The following is a 15,513-nucleotide window of genomic DNA, read 5'->3' on the forward strand; positions in this document are numbered from 1 at the left end:
CGTGTATCCCTTGCGTGAAACTCACTGCATGTCCTATTCTGGTCCGTTTTTCTGGACCACGTCGCCCATTGAAGTCTATTGGTGCAGGAAAAACACGGACATGGGCGACATCCGTGTGCTGTCAGTGTTTCACGCATCAACTGCTAAAGAAATGCAGAACGAAGAAAAGTGAAATCCAGGAAGTGCAGAAACCGACCTGAAAACGGACACTCGTCTGAATAAGGCCTAAGACGCTGTTTTTTTCTGAACCATCAACACTATTCTATACCTTGTAACAACACCCCATGTGTCACGGCGATTGCTGCCTCTTCCTCATTCTATTAGGAGGCTCATCGCTGGACTGTCTGCATCCAGTTTTTGTGTACTGCTCCCCAGTATTTGGTTGCTTTCTTCTCTGACCTCATGCGTTTGTCGTGGTCCCCGGTCGGCTCTACGTGCAGTTTACCTGTAGGTACGTTTTATCTGCACCCTTCGCTGTCCCTCTTTCATTGCGCCACGTGCTCTCCTCTCCCATGTAATGCAGATGTTTGTGCAGCCATTTTATTGGCTCCGAAAAGAATTCTTTGGTTTCAGCTGCTCGGTCTGTTCACTGTTAAAATAACATCACACCTCTGGTATTATCCCTCCACTCAATATCACAAAATAAACTTTTTGGCAACAAACCCGGGTCTTGTAGGGAAAAGCTGAATTCATGCACAGGAACTGTGGGATTATAGAGATGTTTTACGGGTCCCTTGTAACCCTGGCAAGTCCTATAAATGCTTAATGGAAAAACCGACCCGGAGCAGAACCCACTCAGATCATATTAAGTTGTGGCTTTCAGCCGCTGGTTCGCTCTGATCTCTGGCAGCTCCCAGGTTAGGGATCTGATTATTTATTTATGGAGTATAGACCTGTTTTGTAATGAAGAGCAAACTCGCCGACCCCGGTCCATGCAATTTAATTTTTCGAGTGGTTGTTGTACGTCCCACAGCGCAGCGGAGGCGACTCCTGTCCAAACGTCTCTTTTTTAATTGGAACTAATTGTGGTGATCTTTTCCGAGTACTATCTGATAGGGGAACACAGGTTTTTATATTTACATTCACAGTGAGATTCTTGAACTTTTTTATTTTTTAGAAAATGTAATATACCGCTATGGACTGAAGCGTGATGGAGAACAGCAGAATGAAGGCTGTATGCTGCGTTACAATTGTGTTAATTTTATTTTTCAATTTTTTTATTTTTTTTTTTTAAACCCCTTCCCAACATTTGACGTATCCATACGCCAAAGGGGATGTATGGAGCGGGCTCACGGAGTGAACCCGCTCCATACGATGCCGGTGTCTGATGTTTGTTTCGGCCGACACTTGAGAGTAACGAGCGGGATCGCACTCGAGCGCAATCCCGCTCGTTTAACTCGTTAAATGCTGCGTTCAATAGCGACCGCAGCATTTAAATAGTTAGAAAGAGGGGGTGACCCCCTCTAACAGCTCATCGCGCCCCCGCAATGCAATCGCAAACCGTAATAAGACATGTCCGTTCTTTCTGCGGTGCGGGCTCCCGTGCCATGCATGGAACGTAAAAACTACGGTCGTGTGCTTGACCCCATAGAAATGAATGGGGCCGCAATTCTCCCATCGATTTTCAGGGAAATTGCGGCCGCAAAAGCACGATCGTGTGCATAGGGCCTTAGCTTTTTACTTGTAAAAGTAGTAAAATATAGAAAAAACTATATATATTTGGTATCGCCGTAATTGTGTTGGCCCACAGAATAAAGAATTGCACAGTGAATTCCGTAAAAACGGCGCGCAAAAAACTATGGAGGAAATGTTTTTTTCCATTTTCTACCCCACAAATATTTTTTTTCCCGTTTCCTAGTACATTATATGGCAAAATAAATGGTGCTATGAAAAACTACAACTCGTCCCGCAAAAATCAAGCCCTCATAGGACTATATCGGCGGAAAAATAAAGAAGTTATGGCTTTTGGAATGTGGGGAGGAAAAAACAAAAATGAGAATCTGAATAAGGGCTGCGGCGGGAAGGGGTTAAGTTAGATTGGGGCTCCAACCTTTGGGACCCCAACCATTGCTAAAAATTAGCGGCCCCAAATTCCCGTACTTGGCTGGAGAGCAGGACAAGCATGAGTCGTCCCTCTCCATAGGCGTGAATGGGCATCGGCAACAGCAGAACGGTCAACGGTTTCTGACTCCCATTCAGAGTGGTTGAGAATGACAGAAATAGCTGAGTTAGCAAAAGCCACCCATGTAAATCCAGCCTAAGGGTGTGTTACCACCGGCAGGAGAAAATCTGCAAAGGAATCCAAAAAAGATAAACGCAAGTAAATCCGTCACAGAAATCCGCAGCAAATAGTGTGTTTTTGCTGCGGATTTACCGCAATGGCTTTACCTGCAATTTTAGTGTAATGCATTGATGTATCGCAAGCTTATGTAGGCCTGCAGATTTTCTGCGATTTTTTTTACTTTTGATTCGGGTGTACAAACCACAACACAACACAACACAACACAACCTTCGATTTTCGATTTATTGAAGTTTATGTTCCAAACACGCAGCATCTCCGCACAGAACGCGCAGCATCTCCGCACAGAAAACGCAGCATCATTTCAGATACGTCGCATTTGAAAGTCTCGCCGCTGAGCCCTTTCCACACAACTTTTGTGCAACTTATTTCTGCAGAGTGGGCCGGAGATTTGCAACATCTGATCCACTTTGCTGCCACTGTAAATTCTGTGAAAATTCCAAGGCCCAGTTCACACTGAGTTTTTTGACACGTAAGCTGCGTTGGAATCGGGAAAAAAATGGCCGAAACTGCCTACCATTGATTTCCATTGAGGTGTTTTTATCCGCGGTGGCTTTTAGGCACTCGCGGTAAAAAAAAAAAGACGCTGCATGCTCTTTCTTGCCACGGTTCCGCCTCTGACCTCCCATTGAAATGAATGGGAGGCAGAGAAAGCGTTTTTTGTCCCCGGCGCGCAATGGCCGCAGCCGAAAAAACGTTGCAAAAACAGTTGCAAGAAAGTGCAGGCAGGTCAGTCTGCCTCTAAATTCCTGACTAAATTTTGAGGCAGCTTTTTCTGCCTGCAAAAAAAAACTCTGAACAGGGCCTTAAGCCTCATGCACACGGCCGTGCCCGTAATCACGGCCTGCGACTGCAGGCACGGCCAGCCGCCGGGCCGTATTTTCGGGCCGTGCTCCCATGCAAAGTATGGGAGCACAGCCAGTAAAATATGAAAAGTAGGACACGCTCCATAATTCCCGGCACGGTTCTACGGCATGGACACCTATCAGTAGCGATACGGAAAGGTGTCCACGTCCAATAGGACCGAACGGGTCTGTAATTGCGGACTGTATTACGGTCCACTATTACGGAGATTTTTTACGGTCGTGTGCATGGGGCCTTAGGCTGCTTTCACAGTGTTTTGGGTTTGTTTTGGTAAAGAAAGCTGCTGCTTGGCGTTTTTCTGGCCATTTGGCGTACTTTTTGGGTCAGTGGCCCTCTTTGTATTAAAAAAAAAAAAAGTAGCATGCGCTATGTATGTCTTGTTTTTTTTTGTCTTTTTTTGCGTTCTACTCTAGTGCTTTTTAAAACACCAGAGGAAAAAGACGTTAAAAATGTAATGAATAAAAGCGCCACCAAAAACACCTAAAAGACGCAATAGAAAATGCTTAAAGAGGCTCTGTCACCACATTATAAGTGTCCGGTCTCCTACATAATTAGATCGGCTCTGCAATGTAGGTGGCTACAGTGCTTTTTATTTAAAAAAACGATTTAGCGATTTTAGATTTATGCTAATGAGTTGCTTAAAGCCCAAGTGGGCGTGTTTTTACTTTAGAACAAGTGGGCGTTGTACAGAGGAGTGTATGACGCTGACCAATCAGTGACCAATCAGCGTCATACACTTCTCTCCATTCATTTACACAGCGCATAGGGATCCTGTTAGATCCTTATGTGCTGTCTTATACTAACACATTAACGATACTGAAGTGTTTAGACAGTGAATAGACGTTCCACGGGATGTCTATTCACAATCTCTGCACTTCGTTACTGTTTCTATGGTAGTAACAACAGAGGAAGCGTAATCTCGTTGTAACCTGTCATTTACCTCGTAATCTCGCGAGATTATGCTTCCTCTGCTGTAACTACCACAGAGTAACGAAGTTCAGAGATTGTGAATAGACATCCCGTGGAATGTCTATTCACTGTCTAAACACTTCAGTATTGTTAATGTGTTAGTATAAGACAGCACATAAGGATCTCGCAGGATCCCTATGCGCCGAGTAAATGAATGGAGAGTGCATGATGCTGACTGGTCACTGATTGGTCAGCGTCATACACTCCTCTGTACGACACCCACTTGGTCTAACGTAAAAACACGCCCACTTGGGCATTGAGCAACTCATTAGCATAAATCTAAAATCGCTAATAAAGTGGTAAAAATAGTTTTTTTTTCAAATAAAAAGCATTACTGTCACCTACATTACAGCGCCGATCTCCTTATGTAGGAGACAGGGCACTTATAATGTGGGGACAGAGACTCTTTAAGTCATGCCATGTTTTTTACACGCAAATAAAAAAACTTTAGATAAGTGTGTGTGAAGGAGGCCTAAGGACTAGCGTGGCAGAGACATACAGAAGGCACAGTAAAGGGCTCCTACATCTCTATGGCAGCCTTTTTACGACTTCGTGCTAAACAGATCTGTAATGGTGCAGCGCTGCTCCAAACCTAGTGGTAAAGGGTATCCACTTTTAGTTAGTCTGTCCCCAAATCACTAAAACTGCTAGTTCGCTATAACCCCCCACTCTCCCTTTTTGCAGTTTCACTTCTTTGCTTTTTTGACGCTAAAGGCAAGTAGAGCCGTCCGTCAACCGCAGAGGGCAGTGGTTGAAGCTCGAGATGCCGGATGCTTCCCGGTTTGGTGGACTGCGCAAAGCTAATTTTCATATGGCGCCTGGCAGGTTAAAACTTTTTTTTTTTTTTTTTTACCCACGATGATCTTTAGCTGTGGTATGTTTCGACTACTTTACCCTATAGCTTAAATTTGCACAGGATGAAATCTAGCGGCAAAGCAATCATTTATTTATTTTCTATTTTTTTTTAAAAAAAACGTCTCGCAACGTGTGACAGATTAGTAAGTGAATTTTTTTATTATTATTATTATTGTTGCCTTTTTGCTTTTGCCGGGTATCTAAAACCAGCAATAAGATTCCGGCACTTGAATTTGGCTGGTACAAATGAGAGACGGAAGAAATATGCCGGCTTCCAGTTCTGCCACGATTTTTCACAGCAAAGTAATATTTTCATGGCTCCTGGTTTCCGTGAAATCTGTCACCTCTGTGAAAAATATATGGCCTTAATCATCCGATAATATTCCCCCAGGGGATATACACATCATTTCTGAGCTCTGCTTTCGGCTGTTCCTTACAGTGCCATATAAAACCAGATGAGCATATTTAAAGGGGAAGCAATATTCTGTCCCTCGCCGGCTGATAGTTGATATATTGTCCGCATATATTGCTGCAGACCACACCAGCCTTTATAGTGTCTGGTCCCTTCACTAAAGAACAATTTTCTGATTATTGTTTTTATTCTGACCTAAACCAATCTTCTAGATTTATAATTTGACGCTTTGCTCATGTACATTGTGATTTAAAGAGGATCTGTCACTAGTTTATTAATGCCCTGTCTCCTGATCTAATAGGCGCTGTCATGCTGATAACTACAGAGTAATTTTTTTTCAAAAATGTTTATTTGCAAAGTTATGAGCATTTTTCTAAACATGAGAATCTGTCCATACTTCCCGAATGGGTGGTGACTTTCCTTTCACTCTGGGCGGTGTAATGTTTTCTGTTTGACGCTGTCTAATCTGCATCCTGTAGTTCTCAGCCCAGCAACAGTGTGATCATATAGTATACATCTTCCATTCCCGACTGTGTTTTCAACTGGTGATATCTCCGGTTGTTTCTCAGCTAGAACTGTGATCGTGGTGAAAGATTAGAATCTCCTCTTTCATATGCCACCAGAACCGCTGTTCTAGGTGATCCACAGCTCGAGATATGGCTATTTGAAGTGATCCCCCTTCCCTCCAGCCTCAGTCTCTCACACTGTGTGAAGCAGCTTCATGCTGATTGGACAGTGTCGGAGGCTCCACCTCCGGAGAATCGCTGGTGTTACCTCCCACTTGTCTAGTAAATCCTATTTGCATAGTTGGGAAAAAGCTCATAATTTTTAAAATAATAATCTTTTTGGGACACAATTTTCACTAGTATTATCAGTATGACAGCGCCTATTAGATAATCATATTGTCAACTGCTAAACTTGCATTTTAAGGGTTAACGAATAGTAATACGGCCTCTTGTATTGTTTCTTCGTGCAGTGCACTTCTGTAGCCTGTAATATAATTATCATCTCATTCCCACCGGAACAATTAGTTCAGCAAGTATAATTCTGTGCTGTTGTATTGTTTATGAAGGATGCGTGCGCATTAGATGGCGGCAGTCTGTCTCCGGCTGTAGCATTGACCAACTAAAAGCTTGTAAATACTTATTGTAGTTGAATTAGTTAAATATCCCTAAGCTATTAGAATTATTTTTTAGTATCTGCCATTACTACCTCTTGCGGTTTCATAGTTTGACCACTCTAACTGTAAAGAAGCCTTTCCTATATTGATGTCTGAAACGTCTTTCTTCCACATGCAATGAATGTCCCCTGGTCGCGTTCTTGGAAGGAACAGATCATATGCTAGTTCTCTGTATTGACCACACATATACTCATACATATTAAAAAGATCACCGCTTAGGCGTCTTGTTTTTTTTTTTTTTTTGTTTCCAAGCTGATTGAGCCCAATTTTTCTAGCCTTTAAGACTTAGATTTATGTTCTGCGTTGGCTCTGTTCCTCCTGCTATAAGCTGCTAAGGAGAACATTGAGCACCACAAGCTGACGTTGGATTTGACATTGTGTATGTCTGCTGTAGAGAGTAAGGCATCATGCACATGACCCTAGTGTGTTTGTTTGTTTTGTTTTTTTACTGTCCGCAAATACGGATCTGTAGTCATCCGCATATCTGGCACGCTGTCTGCAAATACGATCCATAATGCATCGGTATATATATGGAGCCGCAAAAAGAAAGAGACCGACATGTCCCAACCCCTTGAATAGGTCACATGATCGCTCAGGCACTATTTTTTGGAGGGAATCCCCGGCTGCCGCATATCCATGCTTCCGCTAGGGCTGGGCGATTAATCTAATGAATTTGTTTTTTTAACAGAATTGTAGAATTGATTCTTTAGTTGCGCCGTGCTGCAGGGGGAAGCTCCGCCCTGCTGCCTCGTCACTTCCTGGTCCGCTCGTCCTGTCTCTGCTTTCCGTATCGAACTGCTGTTCTTGACTGAACAAAATGATAGTGCGGATCCCTTGTAGATCGCACCAAAAAACAAACCCCCCCCCCCCCCTTTATAGATCTCGCCATTGTAGATCCACGGCCAGAGCGTCGGCAACCACCGGCCGGGGCTTCAGCTCCTAGTGGCAGCTACAGCGGCGCGATCTACAAAGGAGGGGGGTGGTGCTGCAATTTACAAGGGGTGGGGGTGCAGTCTACAAGGGAGGCAGGATCTGCAAGGGGGATGGGGGTGCGATCTGCAAGGGAGGGGGGGTGCTGCGATCTCTGTGTTGGGGTGCTATCTACAAGGGAGGGGGCGTGCTGCGATCTCTATGTGGGGGTGCTATCTACAAGGGAGGGGGGGTGCTGCAATCTCTTTGTGGGGGTGCTATCTGCAAGGGAGGGGGGTTCTGCGATCTCTGGGGGTGCTATCTGCAAGGGAGGGGGGTGCTGCGATCTCTGTGGGGGTGCTATCTACAAGGGAGGGGACGGTGCTGCGATCTAAAATGTGGGGTATGATATACGTGGCGGTGTAGCGCTGTCTACGTGGGCACTTTCACTGCATGTGGGCAATGTGGCACTATCTACCCTGACAAATTACATTTTACGGCCATGAAATAACGACTGGAAATGGATGAGAATTTGGAGACACTGATGCAAAATGGACATGAAAAACTGACCATTGATCAGTTTTTATTGGCCATTTCTTTTTCACTGTCGTGTGACTGTGGCCTAAATGTCTATGATGCCAGGAGTCCAGTTCACATGTATCGTGATCGGGCCGAGACATCCGGCTAACACACGGACGGTTTTTCATGGTCGTGTGAATCCGGCAATGTCTGAGCCCTACTGAGGTGGTGATGGGTAGAGATGGATGTCAGTGCACACAGCGTATCATTGATTATAGATTGACACAAGTTATAATCCATTAGCTATACATTTTTCTAATTGTATTTATGATAAAATAAACTATTTGCAGAGGTTAAAAGTTGTGAAGTTACGTACAATAATTATAGCAATATATGTAAGTTATTTATATAAAGAATTTATTACATTTTCTCTTGGTATTACTGTTAAATAAACAGAAGAAAATCGAGATTCAAATCGAACAGTGTTGAAAAAAATATTGATTTTTTTATTTTTTTGTCAAAATAGCCCAGCCCTACCTTCCACAATTACGGAAGGCTACAGATGTACATGCATAGATGTCCGCATTTTGGCACGCTCCCATAGACTTTTATGGACTAGTCCGCGCTGCAGTTGCGGACAGGAATAGGACATGTTCTATATTTTGGGATCGCTTCTACGGCCCGGACACACATCCGTAAATATGCGGAAAGGTGTCCGTCGTCTATAGAAATTAATGGGTCTGCAGATTATCCGTAATTACTGATAAAAACTATGGTCGTGTGCATGGGGCCTCATTGTTAACGTCCTTCACAAGATCTTTAGTAAAGCATAGCCTTCAGGCTAATAACAGTTCGATCGCTCCACTGGATCCCACCGTGGGTGGCCAACTCAACGGAGAATAATTAAAGGTTCACCAGGATTAGAAAAAAGGTTCCAGAAACAGTGCCACTCTTATCCATGGCCTGTTTCTGTTATTGCAGCTCTTAACCATTCAAGTTGTGTATTTTTTCTACATTGGATCACATAGCCTTCCAGCTGGAAGAACATTGAGATTACAAGGCAAGCAATTCATTGAAGCGTCTGAGGTGACATTGGTATGACGTTAGACGTGCTCCAGCGCAGAAGCCGGGCCGGTCTCTTATTTCAGGGAGATTAAAAAGTGAGAACTGAACATTGTAATTGCTTTTGATGCCGTCTCCTGAAGGAATGGTGGCGCCCCCCCTGGTAGATGTGATTATTCGCTCGCATTAGACAGAATGCGGTTTTATTGACAACCGCTGTTTAGCTGGGAGAGAAGTCCTTCTTCTCACCAGGACACTGCAGCTATTTTTGTGGTCTGGTTCATCCGACTGCTAGGGGAAAATGAATAGTGGGTTATGTAGACCACGGCCGAACTGGATCCGCTAGAATAGGAGCCGCTCTTAGGCCCCATGCACACGGACGTAGTTTTCATCGTATCAATTACAGATCAAATTGCGAATTCTTTCATTTCGAATAGTCAGACACCTTTCCGTATATTTACGAATGTGTCCGTGCCATAGAAATGATCCGCAAAATATACGTGTCCTATTTTTTTGGCTGCACGTGTCCTATTTTGTCCGCAATTGCGGCACGGACTCCCCATAGAAGTCTATGGGCGTTTCAGCCATTGCAGATGGCTACTGAGGTGGCTCCGTGCACATCTGTAATTGCGGAAGCGTTGCTATGTGACGCCAGGAGATTCCCCAAGATTCCTCCCCGTTTTGTGGATCCGTAAATACAGATACCATCCCGTGTTTGCAGAGGACTACGGATCCTTATTTGCAGACAGTAAAAACCCTTATGGTCGTGTGCATGAGGCTTTACTTAGCGGGTGTGCACTCGGTAGGGGTACTAAAAAGGCTGGATTCACACGAGAATGTTCGGTCCGTAAAGGACGGAACGTATTTCGGCCGCAAGTCCCGGACCGAACACACTGCAGGGAGCCGGGCTCCTATCATCATAGTTATGTACGACGCTAGGAGTCCCTGCCTCGCTGCGGGACAACTGTCCTGTACTGTAATCATGTTTTCAGTACGGGACAGTAGTTCCGCGGAGAGGCAGGGACTCCTAGCGTCGTACATAAATATGATGCTAGGAGCCCGGCTCCCTGCACTGAGTTCGGTCCGGGACTTGCGGCCGAAATACGTTCCGTCCTTTTATGGACCAAACATGCTCGTGTGAATCCAGCCTCAGGCATATCTGGACAGGGGTTAAATTCAACGTTAGAAGGGCTTGTAAAAGTTGGCTGCCACCATGATCCTGGGCATTATTTCCCCTTTCAGAAATTCACAGCCTACAAAATCTTCAAAAATTTTTTTTTGCGTAGAACAGTGACTTTCTTGCTGAATGCAAATCACACAGTTATTAAATACCCTCATCAGACACCGCTCATTGCTAATAACTTTGTATCCACTGTACGTTCCCTTCCAGCTAGTATTTCTGAGAAGAGGAGCTTGGCGGGCAGCCTGCCCCCACACCGCGGCGGATTAGCTTGCGTGTTCCTGGCGTAATCCCTGCTGTGGTAATTGATCGGCCCCTGATTAGGGTTTAATTGCTTCTTCAGGCTGACCATGCCCTCAAGTCATGTGGGGGCCGTATCCACTCGAATCCTTTTCTTTTAAAGTCCGTAAATGTTTCCACAGATGAGACATTTTAAAGTTGAGGAGGATCATTTGGGTCAGTATGTGGCAGGTACTTGACAGTCCTTTTCTTATTGGGCGTTTGGTTGTTTCCCGTTTACCATCATTCCTTCCTTGATGTAATAAGAATTGGTACGGATTTCCTGCTGAGCAGTTAGGCCAGAATCACACACAAACTTATGATGCAGTTTTTTTGCTTAATTTTTCTTTGCCAAACCGAGAAGTGGACACAAAAAAATGGAGCTGTATCAGATCAGTTTTTTCTTTAAACCTTTTCTTCATTTTGGATCCACCTCTAACGTTGGCTCAAAAAAACTGACCCAAAAACTGCACCAAAATGGTGTGTGTGAGATCCTGGCCTTAGGGGGTTTGTTAGGCAATGGTGAAACAATAGGTTTGTCTTAATGCACTGCAGCCAGTCTGGAAAAGTAGGGCTGCAGTGTAAAGCACAGGAAAGAGGGAGCAACAGCCAGTCTGACATCATAAGATAGGAGGTAGATTTTTGGATTTGCGTGTTTATTGCTCTGCTCTGTTTGGAACATCGATTGTGTTACTAGTCTTTTGGTAGCGTAAGTCGTTTTTGTAATTTTTAGGAGAAAATTAGGCAAAGAAAAAAAAAACTGTCCTAATAAAGCTGCTCAGTTTTATTATACACCCTATTTTTTTTAAAAAAAAATTCCGTTTCTTTTGCTAGTGAATATGCTGGTTGTTTTTACATATAAATATATTTATACATTAAAATATAATTATTTATATTTTAATTATAATTATTATAATATAATTAAACCAGCTTAAGTTTTTCTTCTTGCTGCGACCCAATGCCATATGTGAAAAAACCCAAAAAGGGAACAAAAAGCTAAAATACTTGCTAGTAGGTGCAAATGTTACATTTTATTTAATGGCGAAGGCCAAATTTATGCTGATCGGTTTATAAAAATAAATCTGCCATCTAGGGGAAACGTGTTGAGAGACTAAAACCCCCTCATCTGTGCGGGAAGCCGCAATTTTCAATGCCTCTGACGTTACAGATGTTACAATTTCCTGCAGCGTTTAGTCTGAATTACAGAAATTCTGCGCTCCTTCACGGGTGTAGTCAACCGAATCGGCCACGTTTGCAAACGCTAATAATAATTTATTGCGGTTTGAGATAATTCTTTCTGAGTCATGTCTCTTTCCAGAGTGTAGATAGTTGTACCTCATGTAATTTAATGAGGTGGAGTTAGTATTGTGGCGTCCATCGTTTCAACCATAGGTTTCGTCGTTACATCCGTAGGATCAACGAGTGCTGATTTTTATTTAATTTTTTTTCTCTTGAAGGGTTTTTTCCTCACGGTCTCCCCCGAATCTATCCTCAAAGTGGCCACCCAGTCCTCCGAAAACAACAAGATCTTTAGCATGAACTTGTCTGCCCCCTTCATTAGTCAGTTCTTCAAGGAGCCTCTCATGAAAGTCATGCCTTATGTGGATATTCTTTTTGGGAATGAAACGGTAAGGAAAACATGGATGACAAAAAATGTATGTATGAGATTTTATTAGGAATGTGCAATGACTCTAAATACAGATTCTCCGGCTTCTATCTGTGGTGATGGTGTCCAATACAAGCTGATGATCAATATGACGCCTTGCCGTGTTGCATTTATTTTTACTCCCTGTAAAATTACTTGTCGCTATGATTCATAGATCAATAAATACAAATCACTAAGCCAAGAAATTCTGTTCCCTTTTTAAATTAATTTGATTTCAGACCTGTAACTTTTTTTTTTTTCAAACCTTCCCTTATTCCCGGCGTCTTCTCGATTCCAGTTCTGTAATTTTGTTTTATTTTTGGCCCTCCCGTTGTCCCGCTAAGGCCCCCTGCTCCGCTTGGCACCTAATATGCTAATTTTGAGTAAAGGTACAGAGGGGAGGAGACCTCTCAGTAGGCGTTTCCTCCTGCATCACTGATTCTGTCCAATCAGTAGGCGTCAAGCGAAGCGGAGGATATAGGAATACGGGAGGCCCAAAAAAAATTAAAAATGACGGCGCTGGAATAGAGAGGATGCCAGAAATAAGGGGAGGGATGTGGTCTAAAAAAAATAACAAAAACATGACAGGTTCTTTTTAAATGGTTTTTCTCAACATATTTAGTGATGGCATACCACAAGGATAGGCCATTGCTTACTGATCGTGGGAGACCCACTGCTGGGATACCGACTCATCCTTAGGATGAATGTTTTTGGAAGAAAGCAGCCATCTTTTTCTAATCCTGTTCATCCACTTTAGGCCTCATGCCCGCTTCAATCATGTTCTTCAGGGTGCTCTCCGTTTTTGTTTGTTTTTCAATGGATAGCACAATGACACGTTTATTTCTATGGGTTAATGCACACTCCTGTTTTAACTGTTCCGTCCGTCTCGGCCATTGAAGCCTATGGGTCCGTCAAAACAACGGACGGCACACGGAAGGCATCAGTGTGCCGTCAGTTTTTCACGGATCCGTTGCCAAGTAACGCCAGGGCGTGCCAAAGTTCCCTGCATTCAACACACCGGATGGATGTTAACGGAGCGTTTAAAACGGAACGGATGTGGAGCGAGCAGGGAAACCACACAGATGTCACAACAGACACACGGATCCATTTTAAATGGACGTGAAAACGGTGAAGGATGTGCGCATAAGGCCTTAAAGTGAGATCTGCAAAAATCCGTAAATGACATGTCTGTTAATAGAGACCGTTTATTGGAGCAAGTGATCTGCATTCTGCGTATGAAGAAATCTGTCTTGGCCCCGTGCATTTAACTGCATGTTGTATTTTACAAAAATTCCTAATTCTACCTGGATACTTGAACCTGTAATAGTCCTCTGATACAGGACATACCCTATTTGGTCATTGTCCGTACAAATTACATCTGTAAGTTAATTTTCACCCGTCTAGGGTATTTATCTCCCCACGGAAGGCACCGAAATCTCTAATTATCATCCGGCAATAACTGTAATGACTCTGGAGCAGCCAACACGGGAAAGCAAAGTCGTCCCTCAGGAACATAATACACAAATTCAAGTTCTTGGCACTAGATCAACGACCTATGTTTACGGATCGTACTTCAGTCGAGTACCTTTTTAAAGCTTTTCACCTGTTTAACCCTTGTATACCTGTTACTCATCAGATCTCGTACACCTACCTGTCCGTTCATAATCTCGCTTGTCATTTCAGGAAGCTGCTACTTTTGCCAAAGAGCAAGGATTTGAGGTAAGTTAAGCAGACGTCCCTCTAGCCTCAATACTGAGGGGTAAGATTAAAAGGCTTTTTCAGATTAGCATTCATTAGGATGCGTGTTAACCGATCCGTTTGAAAAGGGGGGAAAAAAAGAACAACCCAGAAAAGGGAGCGTGAATAGGACACTCGAACGTTACGTAAAAGGTTCCTTTGTGGGCTATCGGCCGGTATTCACCCAATTTGTTTTCTAGCACATCCTCAATCCGCATATATATTAAACATACAAACCATAGTCTTGTTATTGGGGAGATTCAGTTATTGATCATTTTTTATTATTATTTCATATCTTGACGTTTTCAGACTGATGATATCAAGGAAATTGCCAGGAAAACTCAGGCACTGCCAAAGATTAACACGAAAAGGCCTCGGATTGTTGTGTTTACACAGGGACATGAGGACACCATCATGGCAACCGGTATGTTTCTGATTCAAGTAAAGAATAGCGTACACGGGAGTTTTTGATTTGAAATGACTTTGAATGACAATCAATGATGACCCAGTATGGCATTTAAACTTTTTCTAAGCCAATGAGACCTTTCACGTCTAAGGCTATAGTCACATCGCGTTTTTGTCTCCGTTTAGCTTTTCAGGACTTATCTGTTAAACGGATGCCATTATAGTCTGTGGGTGACGGATGCCGCTGTTTGGCATCCGTTTAATGCATCTGTTACCCATATAATGGCATCCGTTTCATGAAAAGCTATTAATGTAAAAAATGTCAGTTTATTGCATACGTTTTTTTGTTTTTTATTTGTTTTGTTTTTTTGCTGGATGGAAAAAGTATAGTCTAATATGCTATGCCAGACCCCTTTTTTGTGTTATACTAGCCAGATGGTGGCAAAAAGGACACTCTCTTGCTTCCATCAGACAATGGAGACGTTTAACGTGCTTTTCTAAGGTACATGCTTAACGTAAACAAAAACAGTGAAGTGAACAGGACCCAAGGCCCCTTTCACACTGCATTTTAGCGCTACGTTTAAGGTGTACAACGGGAAAGCTCCCAATGTACTTGTTAAGTGTCCATAGGGCTCCATTAGCCCGACAGAGACCAGAAGAGCTTCCTTTTGGCCTCCATCAGACTTGTAAACATCTTTATACTTTTTTATTTTTTAGGATAAATTAGCGTAGTCTGCTACGCTTTTGCTGGATACTGCGGTAAAAAAAAGTGTACTGCACGGTATACTTTTTCTTTCTATTTTTAAACATGAGGGGGCTTATAAGTGATGGATGGCACTGAAGGGCATCCGCCAGAGGCTTCCTTTAAGCAAATGCGTCACGAAGCTCCTGACGTAACTGTTCATATATGGACCGGTATCGCTGGAGCTACCCAATGCAGCAGAGGCAGCCCTGCACAGCGGCCTCCCCGCCCCCCCCCCCCCCCCCCCACCACCACCACCACCAGATCGCAAGTCCGTTACAGCCAGAGTCCCCATTGCTTCACAGGGGCTACCCAAGGGAATCCCCAGTGACGTAGCTTCCCCGGACAGAGATATGCTTTAAAGTTCCGGCTGCAGATATTAGGCTTCCTAATGCACGTTATTCCTCAGGACCAGCCCCATAAACACACACACACTCTTGGCCAAGCGTGCATTTT

The 15,513-nt window shown here is 43.5% G+C and overlaps 1 protein-coding gene across 4 annotated transcripts in view; it reads left to right on the forward strand.

Moving 5' to 3' along the window:
- ADK (adenosine kinase) overlaps positions 1 to 15,513 on the forward strand; it is a 161,417-nt gene that overhangs the window by 136,803 nt on the left and 9,101 nt on the right. For all 4 annotated transcript variants that reach the window (XM_075841852.1, XM_075841853.1, XM_075841854.1 and 1 more), the window contains 3 exons: positions 11,986 to 12,156; positions 13,857 to 13,892; positions 14,220 to 14,334. In XM_075841852.1, coding sequence (XP_075697967.1) covers positions 11,986 to 12,156; positions 13,857 to 13,892; positions 14,220 to 14,334 — 322 coding nt within the window. The remainder of the gene's footprint in view (positions 1 to 11,985; positions 12,157 to 13,856; positions 13,893 to 14,219; positions 14,335 to 15,513) is intronic.

This window comes from Rhinoderma darwinii, chromosome 11 (assembly GCF_050947455.1).
Source record: "Rhinoderma darwinii isolate aRhiDar2 chromosome 11, aRhiDar2.hap1, whole genome shotgun sequence".
NCBI classification, from domain to species: Eukaryota; Metazoa; Chordata; class Amphibia; order Anura; family Rhinodermatidae; genus Rhinoderma; species Rhinoderma darwinii.